Raw genomic sequence first — 26,508 nt, 5'->3', positions numbered from 1 at the left:
TTCTTGTGGAACACCTAAAGCGTTAACAAAGTTTGTAAAATGTGTTTTAACCCCTTAAGGACACAGCCTTATTACACCTTAGGACCAGGCCATTTTTTGCAAATCTGACCAGTGTCACTTTAAGTGCTGATAACTTTAAAACGCTTTGACTTATCCAGGCCGTTCTGAGAATATGTTTTTTCGTCACATATTGTACTTCATGACACTGGTAAAATGAAGTCAAAAAAATTATTTTTTTTGCACCAAAAAATACCTAATTTAACAAAAATTTAGAAAAATTTGCAAATTTCAAAGTTTCAGTTTCTCTACTTCTGTAATACATAGTAATACCCCTAAAAATTGTGATGACTTTACATTCCCCATTTGTCTACTTCATGTTTGAATTATTTTGGGAATGATATTTTATTTTTTGGGGATGTTACAAGGCTTAGAAGTTTAGAAGCAAATCTTGAAATTTTTCAGAAATTTACAAAAACCCAATTTTTAGGGACCACTACAGCTCTGAAGTCACTTTGCGAGGCTTACATAATAGAAACCACCCAAAAATGACCCCATTCTATAAACTACACCCCTCAAGGTATTCAAAACTGATTTTACAAACTTTGTTAACCCTTTAGGTGTTGCACAAGAGTTATTGGCAAATGGGGATGAAATTTGAGAATTTCATTTCTTTGCCGAATTTTCCATTTTAACCCATTGTTTCTACTAACAAAGCAAGGGTTAACAGCCAAACAAGACTGTATCTTTATTGCCCTGACTCTGCCGTTTACAGAAACACCCCATATGTGGCCGTAAACTACTGTACGGCCACACAGCGGGGCGTAGAGTGAAAGGTGCGCCATATGGTTTTTGGAAGGCAGGTTTTGCTGGACTGGTTTTTTGACACCATGTCCCATTTGAAGCCCCCCTGATGCAACCCTAGAGTAGAAACTCCATAAAAGTGACCCCATCTAAGAAACTAAACCCCTCAAGGTATTCAAAACTGATTTTACAAAGTTTGTTAACCCTTTAGGTGTTGCACAAGATTTAATGGAAAATAGAGATACAATTTCAAAATTTCACTTTTTTGGCAGATTTTCCATTTTAATATTTTTTTTCCAGTTACAAAGCAAGGGTTAACAGCCAAACAAAACTCATTATTTATGGCCCTGATTCTGTAGTTTACAGAAACACCCCATATCTGGTCATAAACTGCTGTACGGGCACACGGCAGGGCGCAGAAGGAAAGGAATGCCATACGGTTTTTTGAAGGCAGATTTTGCTGGACAGTTTTTTTTGACACCATGTCCCATTTGAAGCCCCCCTGATGCACCCCTAGAGTAGAAACTTCAAAAAAGTGACCCCATTTTAGAAACTACGGGATAGGGTGGCAGTTTTGTTGGTACTAGTTTAGGGTACATATGATTTTTGGTTGCTCTATATTACACTTTTTGTGCGGCAAGGTAACAAGAAATAGCTTTTTTGGCATTTTTTTTTTTGTTATTTACAACATTCATCTGACAGGTTAGATCATGTGGTAATTTTATAGAGCAGGTTGTCACGGACGCGGCGATACCTAATATGTATACAATTTTTTTTATTTATGTAAGTTTTACACAATGAATTAATTTTTAAAACAAAAAAAAGTTTTAGTGTCTCCATAGTCTAAGAGCCATAGTTTTTTCAGTTTTTGGGCGATTATCTTAAGTAGGGTCTCATTTTTTGCGGGATGAGATGACGGTTTTATTGGCACTATTTTGGGGTGCATATGACTTTTTGATCGCTTGCTATTACACTTTTTGTGACGTAAGATGACAAAAAAAAGCTTTTTTTACACTTTTTTTTTATGGTGGTCATCTGAGGGGTTAGGTCATGTGATATTTTTATAAAGCCAGTCGATACGGACGCGGCGATGCCTAATATGTATACTTTTTTTTTATTTATGTAAGTTTTTCACAATGATTTCATTTTTGAAACAAAAAAAATCATGTTTTAGTGTTTCCATAGTCTAAGAGCCAAGGGTTTTTCAGTTTTGGGGCGATTATCTTGGGTAGGGTATGATTTTTGCGGGATGAGATGACGGTTTGATTGTTACAATTTTGGCGTACATACGACTTTTTTGATCACTTTTATTACCTTTTTTGGGAAGTAAGGTAGGCAAAATTTCAATTTCATCATAGTTTTTTTTTTTTTTTATGGCGTTCACCGTTCGGGTAAAGTAACATGACCGTTTTATAGATCAGGTCGTTACGGACGCGGCGATACCAAACATGTGTAGGGAATTTTATTTTTTTCATTTTTAATCAGTGATAAATGTGTTTTTTGATTTTTACTTTTTTTCACTTTCTTTTTGACCCAGACCCACTTGGTTCTTGAAGATCCAGTGGGTCTGATGTCTGTATAATACAGTACAATATATATTGTACCGTACTGTATTTTACACTTTGTCTGAACAGATCTATGCCTTTTAGCACAGATCTGTTCAGCACCATGGACAGCAGCTGAGAAGGCGTCCTGTTGCCATGGGAACCTTCCCCGTCTGCTCAGTAGTGGTCAGAACTTCGCAGACGGGGAAGGGTAAGGACGGGGCTGTTGGGGGGCTGTCGGGGGGCTGTCTGGGGGCTCTCTCCCTCTCCATCGGGGGGCTGCAAAGGCACAGCAGCCCCCCGATGGGAGAGGGAGGGAGCTCCCTACGCTGTTAACCTTTTCCATACAGCGGTCCGTACGGACCGCGGTATGGAAAGGGTTAAACGGCTGACATCGCAGCACAGATGTCAGCCGTTTATACCAGGGTGCCAGCAATGGCAGTTCTTCGGGAGGTGAATCAGGAGGTGGCGTTTCGCGTTGGTCGCTGGCTGGTTTGGAATCCTCTGCATCTGGTCCATGGTTTGGTCTTCAGGGCGTCTTGTCTGTAACTCGGTCGATTAGACATCAGGAACATCTCACTCCTGCGTATAGAAGGAATGGAAACAAAAAAACATAAGTACATGTCCTATTTCCTTTCGCCCGGATCCAATGGAAAACCAGTGAGCCCCAAGACCTCCCAAAGCTTTAAAAAGGATTCCGACCCTCACTAGTCATAGCTCCGCCTCTGCCCTGCTCCTGTCAGTATGGGCCTGACCCTTGTCAATGGTGTCTGCTAGCCAGGCATAACCATACCACATCTACGGTCGCTTAGCTGCCCGGACACCCATATAGGATTAACAAGCGAGGAGCAGGAGCCAGAGCTAATATTAAACCTATAGCTGATATTACCCTCTAGGAATGTATCGTTATGTGCTGTCAACAAATGTCTCCTTGTGGCCCTGGCTAGTTTGAGGTGCGTTTCCCTACCTAAAAATAAAACGAAACAAATAAACAAAAGTGATACTCTTCATTCTTTGACTTAGTTGAGTAGCTTCTTGCAATGACTGGTGTGGATCCAGTTGCCTCGTCCCTCGAACTTCAGAGAGGTTGGAGTCATCAGCAGCACCTGGAATGGCCCAAGATATCTCGGCTCTAGTCCCGTCCTCGGATGTTTCTTTAGCACGACCCAATCACCTGGTTGACTAGAATGAACACTGGTTATTGAGTCTGGGTCCGGGAGAAACTCCCGAACTCTGTGGTGGACATCGGGTGATAACCCGTGGGGCGGCCTGGGGGCATACCTGATGGAATAAAAGGGTTACAGCTGAACATTCAGGCCATGGATCGGCCGTGATTTTTACCTTCTTTGCAAAAATCTGACCCAAGTACCGTCAAAGAAAAGGCAGTCGTGATGGTTCTCAACGTAATTCCCTACTAGGTTAGAAATTGATTGACAGTTGAGAGGTTAGAATGGTTAGTAAAAAGTTTGAAGATTGTTGTTTTCTGCACCACTTTCCCCCCTTCTCATCGTCCTTAAAACCAGGACGAAGAGAAGCTGGATTCAACATGGTGCATCGTCTCAAGGTTAGATGGAGAGATGAGGGAGGGATGAGAGAGAGAGAGAGAAAGAGAAAAGCGCTTCTATTGGACTCCATAGTTTTAGTTGGACGGGAGTACATGACAGTGTTAGTTCGCACTGTCTGGGACTTTTGAATGCCCTGTTGTTGGAGGTCGATGGATTCGTGCAGCCACAGTTCTGCTTTAGATTAGATTTCCCTACACCCATGCTCGAGCCTTCTAAAAGTAGGTGCGTCCACCTACAGTGTCCTGCGACACATGCCTGGACAGCTGGTACTCCCCTTCGTTCGCCTCTGAGTTGCCCTAGGAATTCTGGCACCGACACACGGACTCTGTTCACCCTAGTTAGACCTCAGGAAAAGGATTAGCAGCGTGAGGAAAAGGGCTCTCGCCGACACATAGCGGCCCTCAGAGTCTCCTAATGAGATATACCAGCCTCGGTTTTGGCTCTGAATAGTGACCTGACCACAGGATAGGGCTTCCAATTGACCTGGAGTGGAATGTGCACACAGGAAACACACAGTACTCCTGGGAAAAAAGGGGTGCACAGAGAACACACAGTACCTTCTGTGGGGATGGGGTACACACAGAACACACAGTACCTTCTGTGGGGACGAGGGGCACACAGGAAACACACAGTACTCCCGTGGGGGAAGGATCAACAGAGAACACACAGTACCAGCTGTTGGGACGAGGGGCGCACAGGAAACACACAGTACTCCTGTGGGGAAAGGGGTTACTCACACAGCTATTGGTATGCCCGGGTGATATATACCACCTTGTGTCTCTTAAAAAAAACAACTCACTTTCCTTTGCCGATATGATTCTATATAGTCAAGCTGAACAGCACACAAAGCCCTTTTTGCAGTGACTTATCAAAAACCTCTCGCTCAGCAGCAACCCTTGAATTCAGACAGTAGTTCCCACACAATATCACAAGACCCCCAGTAACTAAAGAAAGGTCTCCCAACCAAATATACAGAGAACAGAAAGAGAGAGACAGAGAGAAAAAGGAGAGGGGAAAAGAGCAGGAAAAAGAGAGGGAAAGAGAGAGAAAAAGAGATGGAAAACGAGAGGGAAAGAGAGGGAAAAAGAGAGGGAAAAAGAGAGGGAAAGAGAGAGGGAAAGAGAGAGGGAAAGAGAGAGGGAAAGAGAGAGGGAAAGAGAGAGAGAGAGAGAGAGAGAGAGAGAAAAAGAGAGGCAAAGAGAGAGAGAGAGAGAGAGAGAGAGAGAGAGAAAAATATGTTCCCGAACAGTTTTTAACAATACTAAAGTTAGGGCACAACCAAACTAATCACAGACATAACAAACCCCCTGTTTAGATACTGATGGCAATATCTGCCTTCTGTGTGTTAAACTATAACCACCCGACCTTACACACAAAGCTCTCTGTTGGATCTCTCACCATAGATCCTTTGTCCCAGCAGGGCAATGAACAGCCCTTTACGGTTGAGAAACCTGCACAGCAGTTATGCAAATATGCAATAACAAGTATCTGGGCAGATATTATTGGAAAAACATCAACCACATACTAGTGTGAATTTGACCCAGCTAGTGGTGCGTTATTTCTACTTCTGCTTTCGTTTTCTTTTAAAATACTTTTCCTTGACCATCTCATCTGGAACCAGTCCAAAAAGGGTGAGCACGATATCAGCCTTAGCCCCAAGCGGTGGCAGCGGTTTAATACCATCACAGTGGACTGACCTATTGGTGCGTTATTACTGACGCTTCTGTTGAATACACCGGCGCGGCTTTGTTACATCAATTTCCGCTACTTCGATCGGCGCAGGTGGACGACATCATCGACCAGCAAACCATTCTCTGGTAGGATCACGTGAGACACCGCGAAGAACAAGCCGAGTGACTACCTCGTGGCAGGAGGTAGGAAACCAACACCAGTTGAAAGGGGGTCTAACCGCAATATTAAGCAATATTCGGTTGCTGAGACCACTTACCAGCGACCGCAAACCGAACAGCTGCTGAACAATTTATGTTCAGATCACCGGCAAACTAACAGATAACCATCCGAACATTAGAGACATCTAATTACAATACGTAGCAGACGGACACCATATAGCAAAGTAAGAGGTCACATTTGGAGTACTCCTGTCATTTAGGTATATGCGAGAGCTCCGTATTTTAAGTACCTATGTATATACGCTGATATGTTGACATGCAACTAGGATATGTGTAATATTGTATTGGGTAAATAAATACATTTTAATAAATGCAAAAATACTGTGAGCCAGTCTGACAGTTTTTTACGAATTTACTTGGTTTTCAGTTGGTAACTGAAAGACTGGGCTCCAGTAGGTTGCTGGTGCAGCTTCTCTACATTGTTAGATTGCTCTACTCTACTGTGGGGTGCTGTATAGTGTGGGGTGCTATACTGCATACTGTGTGGTGCTGTATACTATAGGGTGCTATACTGCATACTGTGGGTTGCTGTATACTATAGGGTGCTATACTGCATACTGTGGCGTGCTGGGGTGCACTGTAACACTAGGGTGAGCCGAGCCCTGGTCTCCTTCCTGCATGGCGGTGCCCACTTCCAGCCTGAGCCCAGCTGCCCAGAGCACTGATCCTGAGCCGCTGGAGTCTTCAGAACTGGAAGTATTTACAGTCATTCACTGTACTCTACCAGATGTGTGGATTTTTTGTGTGTGTGTTGTGGTGGAGGGCGTGATTGCCTGCTAAGGTGTGGGAAGGCGGGATCCAGGGGGCCCAAGTAAGTTTTTGCCCAGGGTCCAATCAATATTAAAGACAGCCCTGAGAACATGTACAGCACATGTCCATGGAACACGGACGTGTGAATGAGGCTTAACTGTTTAAGTACCACATCGGACTAGCTATGCATGTTTTTGCAATGCAGATCTATAGCCCTAACTATAAAAATGTTATGGGGGTTAGAATATGGCACTGAAAAGAAAAAATACATATTTTCAAAGTTGTTTTTTTCCCCAGTATTAAAACAGAAGAAAAACTGTAAATATGTGGTATAGCCATAATTGTACTGACCTGGAGAATGAAGAGCAGAAGTCAGTTTTACCACATAGTGAACGCTGTAAAAACAAAACCCATAAAACTATGGAGGAATTGCATTTTTTTTCCAATTCCACCCTTTTTGGAATTATTTTCCAGTTTCCCACTACATTCTATACAAAATTAAATGGTGCCATTAGAAAGTACAATTTGTTCCGCAAAAAACAAGCCCTCATATAGCTATATGAATGGAAAAATAAAAACGTTATAGCTTGGGAAAGCAAGGGAATGAAAAATGAAAATGCAAAAATTGGAAAATTGCTCCATCAGGAAAGGGTTAAAACCAAACTTTACCAAATATTGATGAATTTTAATATTATTAACCTCCATTATAGACTCAATATCAAGTATAGATATTGCTTTTTACCAAATTCTTACTAAATAAAAACTGTCATCCTGGTGCCACCCCAACACTGTACCTGCCGTGCTGCCCAATGCCCCAAAAAATACACTGCAGAAAAAAATAGTACCCCCAGTAGTAATAATACATCTTTAGTGCCCCCATTAATTAGAATATCTCCTATAATGCCGTATTTGCAGCCCAAATATTCATTTTTCTTTCCTGTCTTCACGGAGCCATAACTTATTTTTATTTTTTCCGAATGAGAGCTTGCTGTTGTACCTTTTAATGCCACCATTTAAAATGGCATACAATGTAGTAGGAAGCGGGAAAATGGTGTGGAGTTGGGAAAAAAATGCAATTTTTTCTCCAAATTTTACAGGTTTTGTCCCAACAGCGTTCCCTATGTGGTATAACTGACCTGTGGCCTTCATTCACTGCATCAGTACGATTACAAAGATACCACAACTTTGGGAAAAAATATTATTTTTTTACATCGTCATAATCTTACCCCCATAACTTTTTTAAGCCTCATGCAGATGTCAGTGTTTCACGGACATGTGCTGTACGTGTTCTCCACGGACAGCACACGTCCCTATTCATTTTAATGTGTGTATTCACACATCAGTGCTTCAGCACGGTCCGTGGGTCCGTTTTTTAAAATCCATCACGCCCATTATAGTGTATGGGTCCGTGAAAACCACGGATGCCATCTGTGTTGCATCCGTGTTTATTCTTACCCCCATAACTTTTTTAAGCCTCATGCAGATGTCAGTGTTTTACGGACATGTGCTGTACGTGTTCTCCACGGACAGCACACGTCCCTATTCATTTTAATGTGTGTATTCACACATCAGTGCTTCAGCACAATCCGTGGGTCCGTTTTTTAAAATCCATCACGCCCATTATAGTGTATGGGTCCGTGAAAACCATGGATGCCATTCGTGTTGCATCCGTGTTTCACGGATCATTAACAAGAGATTCTTTGAAAATAATTTTTCAGCTGTCGAGTGTTAGTGAAACACGGATGCAACACGGACAGCAAAAAACGGACCCACGGACCCAACACGGATCTGTCATGGGAGAAAACACGGATTGAACACGATCCATGTTACCACTGATCCAAAACTGATACGGACTTCTGCATGAGGCATTATAGTTATGTCTACTGAGCTGTGTTTGGGCTCATTGATACCATTTTGGAGTGTGTGTGACTTTTTGATCACATTTTATAAAAAAAAATTGGAGTAAGTGAAACAATGAAAAAATGGCGAGTCAGCCATTTTGATTTTTTTTACGTTACGCCATTCACTGTACGGGATAAATATTTTTATATATTAATAATGCGGGTGTTTTTGGATGCCGTAATGCCCATGATTTGATGTTTATTTTTTTTATTGTATATGTATTTATTTTTTTTATTCTAGGGAAAGGGAGGGGTGATTTAAGTTAATATTTTTTTATTTTTGTAATATCTCTTAAAACTTTTTTTTACATTTTTTTAGCCCTTTTGGAGGTTACAATATGCAGTATTCAGATTTATTTTTGCATGATACACTGGGTCTCTTCATAGAGTCTCTGCGCATTAGAACAAAGGAACAGTTTCCCTGAACAAAGCATGGAGGAGACGGTCCTAACCTGGAAGTGCATGCTTAACCACGGCATCTAAATGATTAAATGCCTGCAATCAGCATTATTGCCAGTCGCAGACATTAGCCCCGGGCCTCTGGTGTTTGAAACAGCAAAGACCTGCATGGTGTGGTGCCCACTGCACTCATGAGCGCCATATATTAAAATCCTCCTGAGGTATTCTAAGGGTTAATAATGCCCTATAGCACCTCCAGCAACAATAATGACCCCATAGAGCCCCCAATATTAATAATGCCTCTATAGTGCCTTCAGTAACAATAATGCCCCCATATTTTGCCCCTATAGTTCCCCTACCAATAATAATGCCCCCAGCAATAATAATGCTCCTTATATTAATGCCCCCTGTATTGCCTTGACCAACATTAATAACCCCTATTATACCCTAGCAATAATAATGCCCCCTACAATGCCTCAACAATAATAATGCCACCTATTGCACCCCCAGTGCCCCTATAATGCACTCGGTATTAAATACTATGGACACTTTTGCATTGTACTTATTTTGAGCTAAAAATCATTTTTTTAATTAGTCTTTATTAGAAATGTTCAGCCCAGCCTTGAGATTCTCTAGTACCAAACTCTGTGTTTTAAACTGTTTCCCATCAGGCAACTCAGCTTATGGCTCCTTATTTCTGATCTCCTGACATCATAAATACTCATTATAGCTCAATTCTTATCAATTCTTATCTTACTGATAAGAATATGGTTTAAATAAGTGTTTATGAGCTGTTGGTAGTTCCCAGATAAGGGATACACATAGCCTGCAGATAACAGCTCAAGGGAATGTAAGATGCTCACAACTAGGCAAAGTTAACCCTTTATGACAAAAATGCTGAACATTTTGACTAAAGACCAACTGAAAAAAATATTTGCCCAAAATCAGTAAAATTATATCATAAAAAGTGCCCCCAGAGGTGTTCATACCTATTAAAAATGCCCTCTATACTGCCTCCCAGTAATGCCTCCAGTAATAGACGTGTCCCCATAGTGCCCCCTTTAATGCCCTATAGTGTCCTCAGTAATGCCCCCTTTGGTCCTCAAGTGGCCAGGTGGAAAAAAAAAAACTACTACTCACCAAGGTCCGGTTACCCGATGCAAAGCAGGCTGTAGGCCTCTTCTGGCCTGAGATGCCTCCGTCTTGGCACAAGCAGTCGAAATTACGTCATTGTGTCTGCATCTCGGGGCAGGTGGTCTTGATGATGTCATCACGTCACCACTGCTTGCACCATTCTACTGCTATATAGGCTTCAGGCTTAGTAGCCTAAGGCCTATGAGGGTGAATGGCAGGAAACAAGGCCATCGGCGACAGTGCCCCGCTGCGATATTCAATTGAATGGCTGCCCAGAGGACAGCAGTACAGTTGAATCCAGAGGGGTACCTGCTGCCACCAGCCGTGTACATAAGTACCTGGTGCTTCCAGTGTTAATTAGGAATGACAACATCAGGATGTTATGTAGCCATCTGGCGACCGTGAGGAGGGCTTCGACTGACCATAAGGAATTGTACTTGTAGGTTCAATGGCCAATCCATCCCTAACTGGTCCACACTCAGGCACCACTTGCAATCAATCTAATCTAGCAGGAGAGAAAGTTCCCCAGCATCATCTCTGATTGGTTCCTGGCAGTAGAAGTCAACATTCTCTGTTAATGTCACCTGAAGATGCCAGGTGTCTGGAAAAACATGGTGTCTGAAGCACTAGATTTCCTTTTTACATTTTACTACCATCTCTGCATTTTATGTTGACTTGTACAGGTATTTGTTGGTTGTTTATTGGACCCATACATTCTGTTAATCTGAGGGGGTCACCTGGACTGGACCCTCTCTCCTGTGATCATAAATGAATGTCGTATCGAAGGACAGCCCATCAATGTAATATTCTAAGAAACTCCTTTAAAGTGTACCTAAACTTTCAATTTAACTTTATTACACATATTGTACATGTGATAAAAAAACCTATTTGTAATATACTTTATTTTATATTTTACTTAGAAAAATAGGCACTTGAATTTCAGTTCCCTATTCTGCTTTGGAAGCCATACACCGCTGTGATCCGGTGTATGGATTTGCCTGTGGCCGCACTGAGCATTGTACAGGCTGGAGCATACATCGCTGCTCCTGCCTGTACCAGCACTGTTTGCACATCAGTACAAGCTATTAGTACAGTGGAGCAAGAGCAGAACGCGTGCAGAGCATTAGTGTCACGACCGCTACCCCAGCAGCAGTCGTGTCGCACCAGACGGAGGGGAAGGGGGACCCTTATCTACGGATGGGAAATAGAATGGCCACCCCTGACAACCCTAAGCTGGCACCTGTCTGCCCTGATACCCTAGACGGGGTGTGAACCCGTGCGGCGAGCAGGAGGCCTAAACCCTCAGTCGCCCTAACACTGGACCGGGGAAAGGCCGATGGGAGCGCTAGTCACCATCACTCACGTCTAGGAAAACAACAGGGGAAGACAACAACAAACAAACAGCAGAGATAGACTTATCCAGTCACGAGCAGAGAAGGCGATCCCAAACACGACAGTCCACGCCGGACAAGAGCTCCACAGCAACACCATCAAACGATCTCCTTCCAAGGTCAGAGTAGCACTGGAAGTAAGGACTATATCTGGCAATGACTGCAAGTGAAACTGAAACTAATATAGTAGCTGGGAGTGGCAGACAGGACTCACCTGAGAAGGATGCCTACAAACTCCCAGTCAGGACAAAAAGGTTCACAAGGCAAAACCCAGATGACATACCCTGAACCACGGAGCAAACTCACAAGCTATCGCGAGTAGCAAGTCGCTGCGACCTTCTCCTCCCAGACCTGTCTGGATCAGTCACAGTCGTGACAGTACCCCCCTTTCTACGAGGGGCCCCTGAACCCTCAAGACCAGGCCTCTCCGGATGGGAGCTATGAAAAGCCCGAATGAGTCTGTCCGCTTTTATCTCTGATGCTGGAACCCACATTCTCTCTTCGGAACCATAACCTTTCCAGTGCACCAGGTACTGAAGAGAGCGGCGAACATATCGTGAATCAACAATTTTTTCTACCTGAAACTCAAGACTGCCATCAACAACCACCGGTGGAGGCGGTAGTGGCAATGGTTCAGGAGGTTCTACATATCTCTTAATCAGAGATCTGTGGAAGACATTATGGATCCTTAGAGTCTGAGGTAGCTCCAGACGAAAAGCCACCGGGTTAATGATCTTAATTACCCTATAAGGACCAATAAATCTCGGACCCAATTTCCACGAGGGAACCTTCAACTTGATATTTCTGGTAGACAACCACACCAAGTCATTCACCCCAAGGTCCGGACCTTCAGAGCGCTTCCTATCAGCCGCACGTTTGTATCTACCACCAATTCTCTTCAAACTTTCTTGCACACTCTGCCACACTGAAGAAAGTGAAGACGCAAATCGTTCCTCCTCGGGAATCCCAGACGGCCCCCCTCACTAAAACGTACAAAACTGAGGATGGAAACCATACGCACCAAAAAATGGTGACTTATCGGTGGATTCTTGACGACGATTATTAATGGCAAACTCAGCTAACGGTAAATAAGATGACCATTCCTCCTGATTTTCGGAAACAAAGCATCTCAAATATGTCTCTAGGTTTTGATTGGTACGTTCAGTCTGACCGTTGGACTGTGGATGGAAAGATGAAGAAAACGACAGATGAACCCCTAAACGAGAACAAAAAGCTTTCCAAAATTTAGAAACGAATTGGGTACCACGATCCGAAACAATATCGGAAGGGACCCCGTGAAGCTTCACGATGTGGTCAATAAAAACCTGAGCCAGTGTGTTAGCATTAGGCAATGCGGCAAGAGCAATAAAGTGCACCATTTTACTGAATCTGTCAACAACTACCAGAATAACAGTCTTCCCCGCTGATACTGGTAGATCCGTAATGAAATCCATTGACAGGTGCGTCCAAGGCCTGTTGGGGATGGCCAGAGGTAAAAGACGCCCTGCCGGACGAGTATGATCTACCTTAGAACGAGCACAGGTAGCACACGCAGACACAAAATTCAACACCTAATGGCGCCATTTAGGCCACCAGAACCAACGAGACACTAACTCAGAGGTTGCCCTACTACCTGGGTGTCCTGCCAGTGTGGAGTTATGGTGTTCTTTTAGTATCTCCAGTCGTAAATTTTCTGGCACAAACAGTTTACCCGAGGGGCAGGAGGCCAGGGCGTCCCCCTGAGCTTCCAACACCCTCCCCTCCAAACCTGAGTGTAATGCAGAGACCACCACCCCCTTTTGCAAAATGGGCTCTGGTACCTCAACATCACCCCCTCCAGGAAAACTTTGAGACAATGCATCCACCTTAGTATTTTTTGCCCCCGGGCGATAGGTTATTACAAAATTAAACCTAGTAAAAAATAACGACCACCGAGCCTGTCTAGGGGTGAGACGTTTAGCAGACTCCAGATATAATAAGTTTTTGTGATCAGTAATCACCGTGACGGGATGAACCGCCCCCTCCAAAAAATTACGCCACTCCTCAAAAGCCAACTTAATAGCCAAAAGTTCCCTGTTGCCAATATCATAGTTCCTTTCTGCAGTAGACAATTTCTTCGAAAAGAAAGCACACGGACGCCATTCACCAGGGGACGGGCCCTGAGATAGTACCGCTCCCACCCCCACCTCTGATGCGTCAACCTCTACAATAAAAGGAAGCGAGACATCTGGGTGTACGAGAATAGGGGCCGAGGTGAATCTCTCCTTCAGAGACGCAAAGGCAGTTTTGGCTGCATGTGACCATTTGGAAAAATCGGATCCCTTTCGGGTCATGTCCGTCAGTGGTTTGACCACCAAGGAATAGTTCTTTATAAACTTTCTATAAAAATTGGCAAACCCCAGGAAGCATTGCAATGCCTTCAGGTTCTCAGGCAGATCCCAGTCTATAATCGCCCGGACTTTCTCTGGATCCATGCGGAAACCTGAATCTGACAACACATACCCCAGAAATGGCAGTTCTTTTACGGCGAACACACATTTTTCTAACTTAGCAAACAATTTGTTGGCCCTTAATATCTGCAGCACTTGTCTCACATGGATCTTATGTGTATCCAGAGCCGGGGAATAGACCAGGATGTCATCAAGATATATCACAACAAATCTCCCGATAAGGTGACTAAAAATATCGCTGACAAAATGTTGGAATACCGCAGGCGCATTAGTAAGACCAAATGGCATGACCAGATTTTCATAATGCCCTTCCGGAGTATTAAAAGCCGTCTTCCACTCATCCCAGGTTATAGGCTCCTCTGAGATCCATTTTGGAGAACCATTTAGCACCAGCAACCTGATTAAAGAGGTCGGGAATGAGAGGAAGAGGATAGGGATCTCGGATAGTTATCCGGTTTAATTCCCGGAAATCCAGGCAAGGACGTAGGCCCCCATCTTTCTTTTTAACGAAAAAGAACCCTGCAGCCACAGGTGAAGAAGAGGGTCTGATGTGTCCCTTAGCCAAACTCTCCGAAATATAATCTTTCATAGCCTTCCTCTCCGGGCCGGAAAGATTGTATAACCGGGTTTTAGGTAGTTTTGCCCCAGGTAATAAATTAATCGGGCAATCATATGGACGATGAGGTGGTAACCCCTGACAACCCTTCTCAGAGAACACATCCATAAAATCTGACAGAAAGGCAGGTAAAGATGTTACAGAGAGTGTAGAGCACCTACTACTCAAGCAGTTGTCCTTACAACGTTCACTCCACTCCACAATCTCCCCGGCCTGCCAATCCACCACTGGATTGTGAGTCACCAGCCAGGGAAGCCCCAATACTATAGGAGCCGGAAGACCGTCCAGGACATAACAAGAGATATGCTCTTTATGGAGGTCCCCTAACTGCAGATGGATATTATGGATGATCTGAGTTAACTCTCTCTGAGTAAGAGGGGAGGAGTCGATGGCAAAAACAGGAATAGTTCTGCATACCGGTTCCGGAGTAAAACCCAGAGCCTGAGCAAACCGTGAATCCACCAAGTTGACCCCCGCCCCACTGTCCAAAAAGACGGAACAGATCTCAGTTTTATTGCCCGCCTCAACGGTAGCGGACAACAAAAACTGAGACATGCGTATGGAGGAAACGAATACGCCCAGACTGTTCTCCTCCGCACAATCTGGGGACTCTAGTTTTCCGGCGGCTCCTTTGTTTGTGGTCTCTTGGGTTCTGAGGGACAAACCTTTACAAAATGACCCCTCCCCCCACAACGAAAACAAACCTCTGACCTACGGCGGAATTTAGGAGGATTCACCCGTCTAGTGGCGCCCCATATTTGCATTGGTTCGACTGGACCATAACAGACCGATCCCTGCCCTATAGAGGCCTCCGTAAAATTTAATAGTCTCTCCCTGAGTCTTCTGTCGATTCTTATGGACAGAGACATAGCAGCCTCAAGAGACCCAGGGACCTCGTATACTGCCAGCGCATCTTTTAATTTTTCAGACAACCCCTGGCAGAACTGACTCCTAAGGGCCGAGTCGTTCCATAACGTATCAGTAGCCCACCTACGGAATTCGGAACAATATAGTTCAGCAGACCGGTTCTCTTGCCGAAGTCTACGTAGCTTAGACTCAGCCAGTGAGACCCTGTCCGGGTCATCATATATGAGACCCAGGGCTTCAAAAAACACCTCCACTGATCGTAAGGCCGGAGAGTCTGATGGTAGGGAGAAAGCCCAAGCCTGCGGATCTCCTTGCAGGAGAGAAATTACAATGCCCACCCGTTGTTCCTCACCGCCGGAGGACCTAGGGCGTAACCTGAAGAACAACTTGCAAGCTTCTCTGAAGGTTACAAATTGGTCTCTCCCTCCTGAGAACCTATCAGGTAAAGCCACTTTTGGCTCAGGAGTACCTTGGTTTCCCGTAGCAACGGTGGAACCCAAGGATTGCTGCTGCAGCACTGTTGCTTTTAATCCTGCCACTTCAAGGGATAATCCCTGTAATTGTTTCGCCAAAACCGAAACCGGATCCATAGTGGAACAGACAAAATACAAAGCAAAACAGCAAGCAAAAAAGAAAAAAGAAAAATGAAATGTCACTTTTTTTTATTTTTTATTTTTAAAAAGGCCAGATATACTGTCACGACCGCTACCCCAGCAGCAGTCGTGTCGCACCAGACGGAGGGGAAGGGGGACACTTATCTACGGATGGGAAATAGAATGGCCACCCCTGACAACCCTAAGCTGGCACCTGTCTGCCCTGATACCCTAGACGGGGTGTGAGCCCGTGCGGCGAGCAGGAGGCCTAAACCCTCAGTCGCCCTAACACTGGACTGGGGAAAGGCCGATGGGAGCGCTAGTCACCATCACTCACGTCTAGGAAAACAACAGGGGAAGACAACAACAAACAAACAGCAGAGATAGACTTATCCAGTCACGAGCAGAGAAGGCGATCCCAAACATGACAGTCCACGCCGGACAAGAGCTCCACAGCAACACCATCAAACGATCTCCTTCCAAGGTCAGAGTAGCACTGGAAGTAAGGACTATATCTGGCAATGACTGCAAGTGAAACTGAAACTAATATAGTAGCTGGGAGTGGCAGACAGGACTCACCTGAGAAGGATGCCTACAAACTCCCAGTCAGGACAAAAAGGTTCACAAGGCAAAACCCAGATGACATACCCTGAACCACGGAGCAAACTCACAAGCTATCGCGAGTAGCAAGTCGCTGCGACCTTCTCCTCCCAGACCTGTCTGGATCAGTCACAGTCGTGACAATTAGCTCCATAGCACATCGCACTCTTGCCTGTGCCCGCTCTGCTAAAGCTTCAAATTCTAAGGATTTCAACATCCAGCTGGTGGAGGTGATGGGTCAAACACCTCCAGGTATTACGATCATAGTCTTTGAAAACTTCCAGACACATCTATGCCAAGCTTGAGAAGAGCAGAAATATATGCTCTGGCCTGTACAGTGCTCAGTGCGGCCGTAGGAAATCTGTAAATAAATGCACAAATATGTTTTTATCACATGTACAATTGGTTTAATAAAGTGAAAGTTATAGAGTTATTCCCATCTTGAACATTGGGAGCATATCACTAGGATAGGTGCGGGACCCACAGCTATACTTAGAACGGAGCCCGCAAAGTGCCAGAGGGCGCACTGCGCATGCACGGCCATCCTCCATTCATTTCTATGGGAGCACTGGCTCGGCTATTTACGTAAGCCCTTAGAAATGAATGGAGGGCAGCTACGCATGCGCGGTGCACCCTCCTGCATTTTTCAGGCTGCAGACTTCAGGTACAACTCATTTAGCTGTTACTTACAGAAGTTCTCTGATGACTCTGCAATAATAGGCCTCATCACAGACAAGGATGACATGAAGTACAGAGAATTGACCCAGGAATTTGTGGATTGGTGCCAGCGGAACCACCTTAGGATCATTGCTGGAAAGTACATAGATGGTGGTGGACTTCCGCAAGCACAGACATCCCCCTAAACCAGTGGACATCCAGGGGACAGACATTGAAATACTCAACACTTATAAGTACCTGGGTGTGCTCTTCAATAATAAGCTGGACTGGGCAGATAACATGGATGCACTATAGAGAAAGGGTCACAGCAGGCTCTACCTGCCTAGGATGCTAAGAGATTTTTGAGTGCAGAGGGCACTTCTTAGGACATCAGCCATCTTCATCGGAGTGGCCTGCTGGGGTAGCAGCATCTCAACCAGGGAAGAGCCTTAACAAACTGAAGGGACAGCTCTGTCCTAGGTAGCCCCTAGACCCAGTGCAGGTGGTAGATTAGAGATTGGGTAGTACGATCAGCGACCGACTGCCTCACCCCAAGTGTGAGAAGGAGCGCTATCAGAAGTAATTATTTTCTGCTGCTGTTAGGCTGTACAACCAAGACTGACCCAAGTAGAGATAGACTGCACTCATCGCCTACCGGGCTCCTGTGGATATCTTTCCATCCAGACACTGAATTTTTTTTAAGCTGTGATAACTATATCCCTTTACTTTTTATATGTACCCTGTGCTGTGATGCTTTTATTTTGGAGTTTTTGTACTCTCTGTGCTGCTTTAACACTGTGAATTTCCCCACTGTGGGACTATTAAAGGATTATGTTATCTTATAAGGTGTGTTGTCATAGGGCTAATTGGACCAATGCTACAGATTCACAGCAGTTACCCATTGAGTGTTGTTGGCATACGTCGGTGTTGTGTACATTTTATACTTTTGGAGCCTAAATAGGAGCTGAGAATGTTTTAATTTGGAAGTTTAGAACAATTCTAGCTACACGGTCAGTACTAAGCGTGTAGCTATACCATTTCTGTCCAGCGATGACAAGACTGGGAATGTGTCTGCTATTAATAGGAATGGTGTATGAAGGCTTGCATGCTGTATCATATTACAGGCTAATGTTCCTACAGATTGCTTGGCGGTGTCCTAAATTACATCTTACAAAAATTACGTTAGGAACTCATATTGTCGACTTCCTTTGATGTACAAAGTAGTTATTTAAGTATATTGTCAATAGCTTTATATTATTGTATCATTATAGGACAAAAATATATAGGGTGGGCCCCGAAAAACAGAACCCTGTTTTCCTTGTGTGGTTTTTACAGAAATATTGAAGCATTATGGGGGTCATTTACTATCAGAAACATGTATTTTGTGCTGCTGGCGGCAGTAGTTTGCGATTGACTGTGGTAGTTGTCTCTGTTGGGGTGGTATAATGTCCTACAATATTGTATTGCTAGCCCCACCTACTTGTGTTGGCGCTGCCTTCCATCAATTTGGACCCTACTACAAAACGGGGCCGCTTTTAGTTCCCAGTCCACCCCTGAAGGCGCTGGATACACTGAAGTTATGTAGAGGCTGGCGTCTCTTTATAACTTCGGCGGATCCACCGCCAGCTAAAGGGCTTATTAAGACCGGCATCTAAAACGCCGGTCTTAATAAATCACCCCCTATGTACTTACATGTTAAAGGAAATGAGGGAAGTGGGACGGATCCGTTTGACTTACACTTAGACTTTTTTTTGACAGATTAAATGCAGACGGATCTATTCTGAACGGATACCAGTGTTTGCATTATAGGTGCGGATCCGTCTGTGCAGATACCAGACGGATCCGCACCTAAACGCAGGTGTGAAAGTAGCCTTACCATGGTCACGAACTCCTTCTGCAGCACCACAAGTTCCATATTCCAGACAGAAATTTCAATTTGCCATTCAGTTTGGGTACTGTCTGGGGATTAGTTTCATAAACCTTAACCTTTAGGTAACCCCACAGATAAACGTCCCACGGTGTTATAAGAGGGTGTGCACACTGATGCAACCACATTATTTTAGTAATTTTTAGTTTTTTCTTCCCTCTACCTAAAAGATTTCAGTTTGTTTTTCAATTGAGTTGTACAGTTTATAGGTCACATTAAATGTGGACAAAGTTCTGAAATGATTTATCTTTGTCTCACTTTTTTACAGCACAGAAACCTGACATTTTAACAGGGATGTGTAGACTTTTTATATCCACTGTATAATCATTGATTAACACCAGCTATCTGTCTTAAACCCCCTTTGTTTACGTCAGTAAAAAGGCTTGTTGGTGGTCACTAAGGAGTTAATTCTTACACAGCTGACACTACATGTGACTTCAGGTGAGGCAATTTCAGTACACAACATTTTCGGGTCAATTTCCTCTGGCTTCTTCTAATCCTCCCTTGCATGTCTACAACAATGGCTAGTGTCTAAAAATGTGTCTTAGTTTTTTAATCACCCATGGATCCTGTTTTTTTATTTATTTTTTATTACTTGCATCCACACCAAACCATGTATGCACCGTTTTGCTGGAATGGTAAGGTCCGCAAACTGACCAGAAAAATTAGTCCTGCATTTTTTGTGAGTGAGCCTGTGTGTACTTGACGGGCAGAGAGGGGTACAGTGGGCCTCATTAATTTCTTAAAAAGAATCTGCCACCACAATTCTGCACTATTATCTGCAATAATACAAGAGTATTACTGCAGATAAGGAGTCCAGATCACCATTTATTTCTTACTGCCCTCATTCCCCCGCTGTCAGCTTTTAAAGTTGCTCTGAAAAACTAATTCAGGACCGCCGTGCTGACATAATGGAGAGAACTCCTGTGCGCATGCACAGCAGTCCTGACAATGTACTTCAGCACAGCTCTGAGTGCTGACAGCAGAGGAACGGTAGCAATCTGGGCTTCTTATATGCCGTTCTACTCTTGTATTACTGCAGATAATAGTCCAAGATCATGGTGACAGATTTTTCTTTAAAGAGGACCTATCACCTCTCCTGACATGCTTGTTTTAATAGCTATTTACATTCACCATGTAATAATTCTGGAGCATCTATTCTTATATCTGTATGTTGGACCATTCCTTTATTATTCCTGCTAGAAGTTATGAATGAATTGCTAGCAGGCTGCAGTAAGGGTACAGAGGGGTGGTGACAAATTGCACAGACTCACTCTATCCAATCGCTACTGCCATTTTCAGACTGTGCAAGTACACCCCCCAACTGGTTACCACCCCTCTGTACCCTTACTGCAGACTGCTAGCCATTTATTCATAACTTCTAGTAGAAATAACAGAGGAATGGCACAACATACAGACATAAGAATAGATGTTCCAGAATTGTTATTACATGGGGAATGCATGAAGCTATTAGGCATGTCAGGAAAGGTGAAAGGTCTTCTTCAAACTGCTCTGCTAAAATAAAATGTATCTCTGACTGGTTGCAATGGACAACAAATACAGTTTCACAGTAATGCTGTACTTATATTGCCCAATTGTGGGGCAGATTATTGTGAACAAACCTTACTATGAACATCGGTTGCTAATAATCTGCCCTTGTAAATGTGCCGTCAATCACAGAGCAAAACACTTGTTCATCTGGTGAAATGGTCATTTATGTGGCATATTGAAGAGGACATTTCACTAGAATAAAACATCTAAACTAACTATACAGACATGGAGAGCTGCGCACAAGGATCTCCCTGCACTTACTGTTATACCTGGGCGCCGCTCCGTTCGCCCAGTATAGGCTCCGGTATCTTCATAGTTAGGCTCCACCCAGGGGAACCTGCCGGGGTCTCCTTCTCCCATGCTGTAGCGCTGGCCAATCGCAGCGCTCAGCTCATAGCCTGAGAGAAAAAAAAGCCTCTCGGGCTATGAGCTGAGCGCTGCAATTGGCCAGCGCTACAGCCTGGGAGAAGGAGACGCCGGCAGGTTCCCCTGGGTGGAGCCTAACTATGAAGATACCGGAGCCTATACCGGGCGAACGGAGCGGCGCCCAGGTATAATAGTAAGTGCAGGGAGATCCCTGGGCGCCGCTCTCCATGTCTGTATAGTTAGTTTAGATGTTTTATTCTAGTGAAAGGTCCTCTTTAAATCATTGTTTCTAGGCAGCAGATCGTGCTGTGTGAACAATGGCTCTGTATGAGGACGAGCAATGGCAGTAGTGATTGCTTGTGCTCATACAGTGGAGGTGATCCTTAATTTAAATACAGCTCTTCGCCTCCACTGAAGAGAAGGCAATTATCAGGAAGGAATAGTCACTTCCTGATCATTGCCTGCTCAGTTGGGCAGTCTAAATGTGCCTTAAGGCAAGCTATATATATTATTACATTATAAGCATTATCCTGTGCAAATGCGTTAGTGAACTTACTCACACGTTAGTGAATCACGGATGTGTGCTGTCCGTGTTCTCCGAAGAAAGCACACGTACCCATTGATTTTAATGTCTCTATTCACACATCTGTGAATTACCACAGTCCATGGTTAGTTTACGGAAACATGTCCTATTTTTGTCCATGCTCACTGATCCCTCATGCCCATTATAGTCTTTGGGCTAATAAAAAAATCACAGATACATCATGGATGGCATCTTTGCTAAAAAAAAAAAAAAGCTGAGGCATTGTCAATGGAATATGGATAACACGTGGAGGGCAAAAAATGGACACATGGACCAAACATGGATCCTACATGGAAATCTTAACGGATGAACCACTGACCAACTTGTCATGGGTCTCATCATGGACGTGTGAATGAGGCCTCACTGTCGGTGGCTGTTCATAAAAACTACTTTGTGATACACCAGTCTTTGTGTATAGACTGTTTAGTACCTTTATAAGGAGTAACAAAATAGGTATGGTATGAAAGACACATAAATGACAAAGCATCACCCTAGAATACAGCTTCTGCGTAATAACAGGTTTTATTATTTTTATTATTTGGCACAAAATTCCACAAAATATTGCTGTGGTTTAATAACTGATGTCTGGAGACGATACTCTCATAAACAGTCTTTGGCGTTGTCTCTGATAACACTGAAATCTCTGAGTAAAGGAAGTATAAAGGCACATGTTTGGTCTAATATAAATACCAATAATGCACAACAATATTCAAGGCTATTTTATGTTTCTACCAGGGGCGTAGCTATAGGGGGTGCAGAGGTAGCAGTCGCTACCGGGCCCAGGAGCCTGAGGGGCCCAAAGTCCCTTGTGCTGCATAAGAAGACACCAGCATTATAGAAAGTACATGCTGGTCAAGTTACACCTCTGGCTGGAGGGAAGGGGTTAAGGTCAAGAATTTGACATTGGGGGTGTCGTTAAAATGTTTTCCTTGGGCAGCACAAAGGCTATGTGCTTCCCTGCCCCTGGCCACAAAGCACTGAGGGAAGGGGGGCCCAAGCTGAACTCTTGCACTAGGGCCCATGAGCCTCTAGCTACGCCCCAGGTTATTTTTACATATGTCGTCATTATTTGTATATTATCTATTGATTTTTGATCACTGGCTGTTTACTCTAACATTTTTTGTCTAAAAGGTCCTTTGTTCATCCCTGAAGTAAATTTGATAACAGTATGTATAATCACAAAAAAACTTTTTCTGCATGTCCTAGCAATGTCCTTAAATGTCCGAGAGGGGAATACCCCTTTAAAAGTCAACACTGATATTAAAAACACCATTTTAACAGAAATTTTATGGGGCGGTCTGCTTTGTGCAACCCCCTTTTTAGAAGGGTCCCTCAAAAATAAGAAGATCACAGGGTGCCACCCCTCTCACAGCGAAAACCTGACAGCCAATTTTCAGGGTTGCTCATTGAAATCAATAGGTTGTCTGTCTATTAGATGGGCCTGTCTGGACCTCCAGAGCGAGGTCTGCACAAGGCTTACATTCTGGGTTGTAACTGCTCTGGCTAGTAATAGAGGAAAGACACAAAATACCCCTAATAGGGCCTTTCTAATCTAAACAATTAATTTAACATCATTTTATTCCTAGGTCCAAAATTCAGCTCAATTAATGTAATATATAATTATAATATATTAAATGATGCATCTTTATAGGGTTCAGAACTTTTCTGCTGTGTGAAAACCTTTTGTGCAGATTTCTTTACATGAGGACCGAGTACTAGCTCTCAGTACTCACAGTACTATCACAGGGAGACTGTGCCTTTAGAAAGACTAGTACAGGCCAAACATGAAGTTCTCTAACTTCAAGTCTATAATTTCAATTAGTAATAATTTGTCACGAGTGTATTACTGTAGTGCAGCGGCGGCATAAAGCGCACGGCATCATAGCAACCAATGACGCTGTGCGCTCCTGCTGTCAGCAGGATGCCAGGCCGGGATACCACGGACCGCTCACGGCCATGTGTATTCGGCCTAAAGGGGTTGTCCCATGAAAAACATTCTGCAATTTTTAAACCAGCGCCTGGCTTTCAATACTTTTGTAAGTTCAAATAATTAAAAATTCTGTATAGCCAGTGAATTTAATGAAATCTATCTGTATAGCGCCACCTGCTGTTTGCTCTTTTTCTAATATCTCTGTCCACCTCACTGAGGTGGACGCACATGCTCAGGTCCATCCTTCAACTGCCACCATCTGCAGCAGACAGGACACCCACCCCTGAGAAAGGGCACGCTCTCCGAGCTGTCAGCTCGAAATAAATCTAGCAGAGCATTTGGAACAATGAATGTGGAGATCTCTGGATCCATGTGATGTACAGGGCTGGTTCTAGCTTTGTTAGAAAGAGATTGTCATGTACTATATGATGTCTGATTTGTCTAATTTTTCACATTCATTGTGGGATAACCCCTTCAAATATACTCCACCAATATAAATGTGTGTGTATATACTGTGTGTGTGTGTGTGTATATATATATATATATATATATATATATATATATATATAATTAATTAGTGGGCGGGGCTCCATTTTTATGATTCAAAGCACCAAATCGCCTGTATACACGTTAAAGGGGGTGGCTCATGAAAACAACGCCATTTAATAAAAAAATATGGTGTATTAACCAACTGATAGCAGCAGTTCCTGCTTATCTATCCCGCAGTTGTAAGCTATTGTTACTGTGGGAATGCTGCATTTAGGCATAAGGCATACATCTCCACTTTTACTGCAGGAAAAACGTAGAATTACATAATGGCCATTTCTGTGAATGGTCGTCGATGTAATGCTTACATTTATAGGGTCTGTCAGAACGGCCCTCTGTTCTGGGACATAGAGGAGGGGTCCTAAACAGAGGATCCCCCTCTATGAGGTCTATATGCTGACTAAGGAAAATGGACAGGGTTGCCGCCATGAGACAACGACATTAAAGAATAAAATTCTGGTGGCACGCAGCCATCACTAGGGGGAATATAGTAGCATATTACACACCCAACTCAATTATAAAAACTGTTTGCAGAAAGCTTGTGCGCTTCCCCTAGAGGTGGCTGCAGGCAGATAGGATTTTATATTTTAATTTAAAACAGAATGTTAGACCTAGAAACGACATGCTGTTAAAAAAGTACATTAAGTTTAAGACCAGTCACAGACGAGTGAGTTCAGTGCGAGAAACTCGCTGCGTGTATCCATGCGATTTCTCGTTCTGGCCTCGCTCCTCTGACAGGATTGAACAGCATTATAATGATTTATAATGCTGTGTGACCCTGCGAGACCTGAAATCTATTGAATTAACACTGACATAATGCTGTTAGTGTAATTCAGTATATTCCAAGTCTCTCAGAATCACACAGCATTATAAAAATCAGTATAATGCTGTGCGATCTTGTCGGAGGAGCAGAGTTCAAAACGGCAACTCGCACTGACACGCTGCGAGTTTCTCGCACTGAACTCGCTCGGCTGTGACTGGCTTAAGGCAGAGGATCCTAATTTAAATCATACATTAGGCTTAATTTACACTTGCATTTTACAGCTCATTTTTAGCTTCTGTTTTTGTTTTTTTTTAAAGAAAAGTATAAAGACATCCAAATTAACTGAAAGCGCTATCCTTTGCCAGGATCAATTCCAAGGCTGTATGAACAAACCCTTAATGCTTTTCCATTAAGTTTGACTATGGTTGTACTTTTGTTAGTTCTTCACTTCATCTCTCAAGCACCAAAATGGTTTATTCAGTTCATAGAGGTAAAAGGAAATTGAAAAGAAAATCAATAAATTAAAAAAAAAACTTCCTATAGTCATAACAGGAACTGCTACTTAAATATTGTAAGCTTCCAAAATACAAGAATTTCCTTCATTTTAATGGAACTCCTTCCAATGAAGTAACCACGTTCCCTCCTAGTTTATCTGCCAGGTTGGATCGGTCTTTAATATCATCCATGCCATTCACTTGCCACTCGTGTTTGATACCTAAAAATAATAAATACATGTTAGATAAAAATCTATATGATACATAAAATGTACATATTAGGGCTCTTTCACACTTGCGTTATTGTCTTCCGGCATAGAGTTCCGTCGTCGGGGCTCTATGCCGGAAGAATCCTGATCAGAATTATCCTAATGCATTCTGAATGGAGAGAAATCCGTTCAGGATGCATTAGGATGTCTTCAGTTCCGGAACGGAACGTTTGTTGGCCGGAGAAAATACCGCAGCATGCTGCGCTTTTTGCTCCGGCCAAAAATCCGGAACACTTGCCGCAAGGCCGGATCCGGAATTAATGCCCATTGGAAGGCATTGATCCGGATCCGGCCTTAAGCTAAACGTCGTTTCGGCGCATTGCCGGAGCCGACATTTAGCTTTTTCAGAGTGGTTACCATGGCTGCCGGGACGCTAAAGTCCTGGCAGCCATGGTAAAGTGTAGTGGGGAGCGGGGGAGCAGTATACTTACCGTCCGTGCGGCTCCCCGGGCGCTCCAGAGTGACGTCAGGGCGCCCCAAGCGCATGGATCACGTGATCGCATGGATCACGTCATCCATGAGCATGGGGCGCTCTGACGTCATTCTGGAGCGCCCCGAGAGCCGCACGGACTGTAAGTATACCGCTCCCCTGCTCCCCGCTCCTACTATGGCAACCAGGACTTTAATAGCGTCCTGGGTGCCATAGTAACACTGAAAGCATTTGGAAGACGGTTCCGTCTTCAAATGCTTTCAGTACACTTGCGTTTTTCCGGATCCGGCGGGCACCTCCGGCAACGGAAGTGCATGCCGGATCCCAACAACGCAAGTGTGAAAGAGGCCTAAACTGGACACGTTTCTGATAAAAATGTCTTTAAAGGCTATGAGGGAGACTTATCCAAACTGGTGCAAAGGAAAACTGGTTAAATACCCATAGCAACCAATCAGATTGATCCTTTCATTT

The 26,508-nt window shown here is 43.8% G+C and overlaps 1 protein-coding gene across 2 annotated transcripts in view; it reads right to left on the bottom strand.

The window, feature by feature from the left end:
- Positions 1-24,691: 24,691 nt before the first annotated feature.
- CFL2 (cofilin 2) overlaps positions 24,692-26,508 on the bottom strand; it is a 78,367-nt gene continuing 76,550 nt past the window's right edge. For both annotated transcript variants that reach the window (XM_040412570.1, XM_040412571.1), the window contains exon 4: positions 24,692-25,559. In XM_040412570.1, coding sequence (XP_040268504.1) covers positions 25,444-25,559 — 116 coding nt within the window. In that variant the 3' untranslated portion in view covers positions 24,692-25,443. The remainder of the gene's footprint in view (positions 25,560-26,508) is intronic.

Source organism: Bufo bufo, chromosome 11, assembly GCF_905171765.1.
Source record: "Bufo bufo chromosome 11, aBufBuf1.1, whole genome shotgun sequence".
Classification (NCBI taxonomy): domain Eukaryota; kingdom Metazoa; phylum Chordata; class Amphibia; order Anura; family Bufonidae; genus Bufo; species Bufo bufo.
Note: the sequence above shows the minus strand (reverse complement) of the source record. Positions and strands in the feature narration are given on the sequence as shown.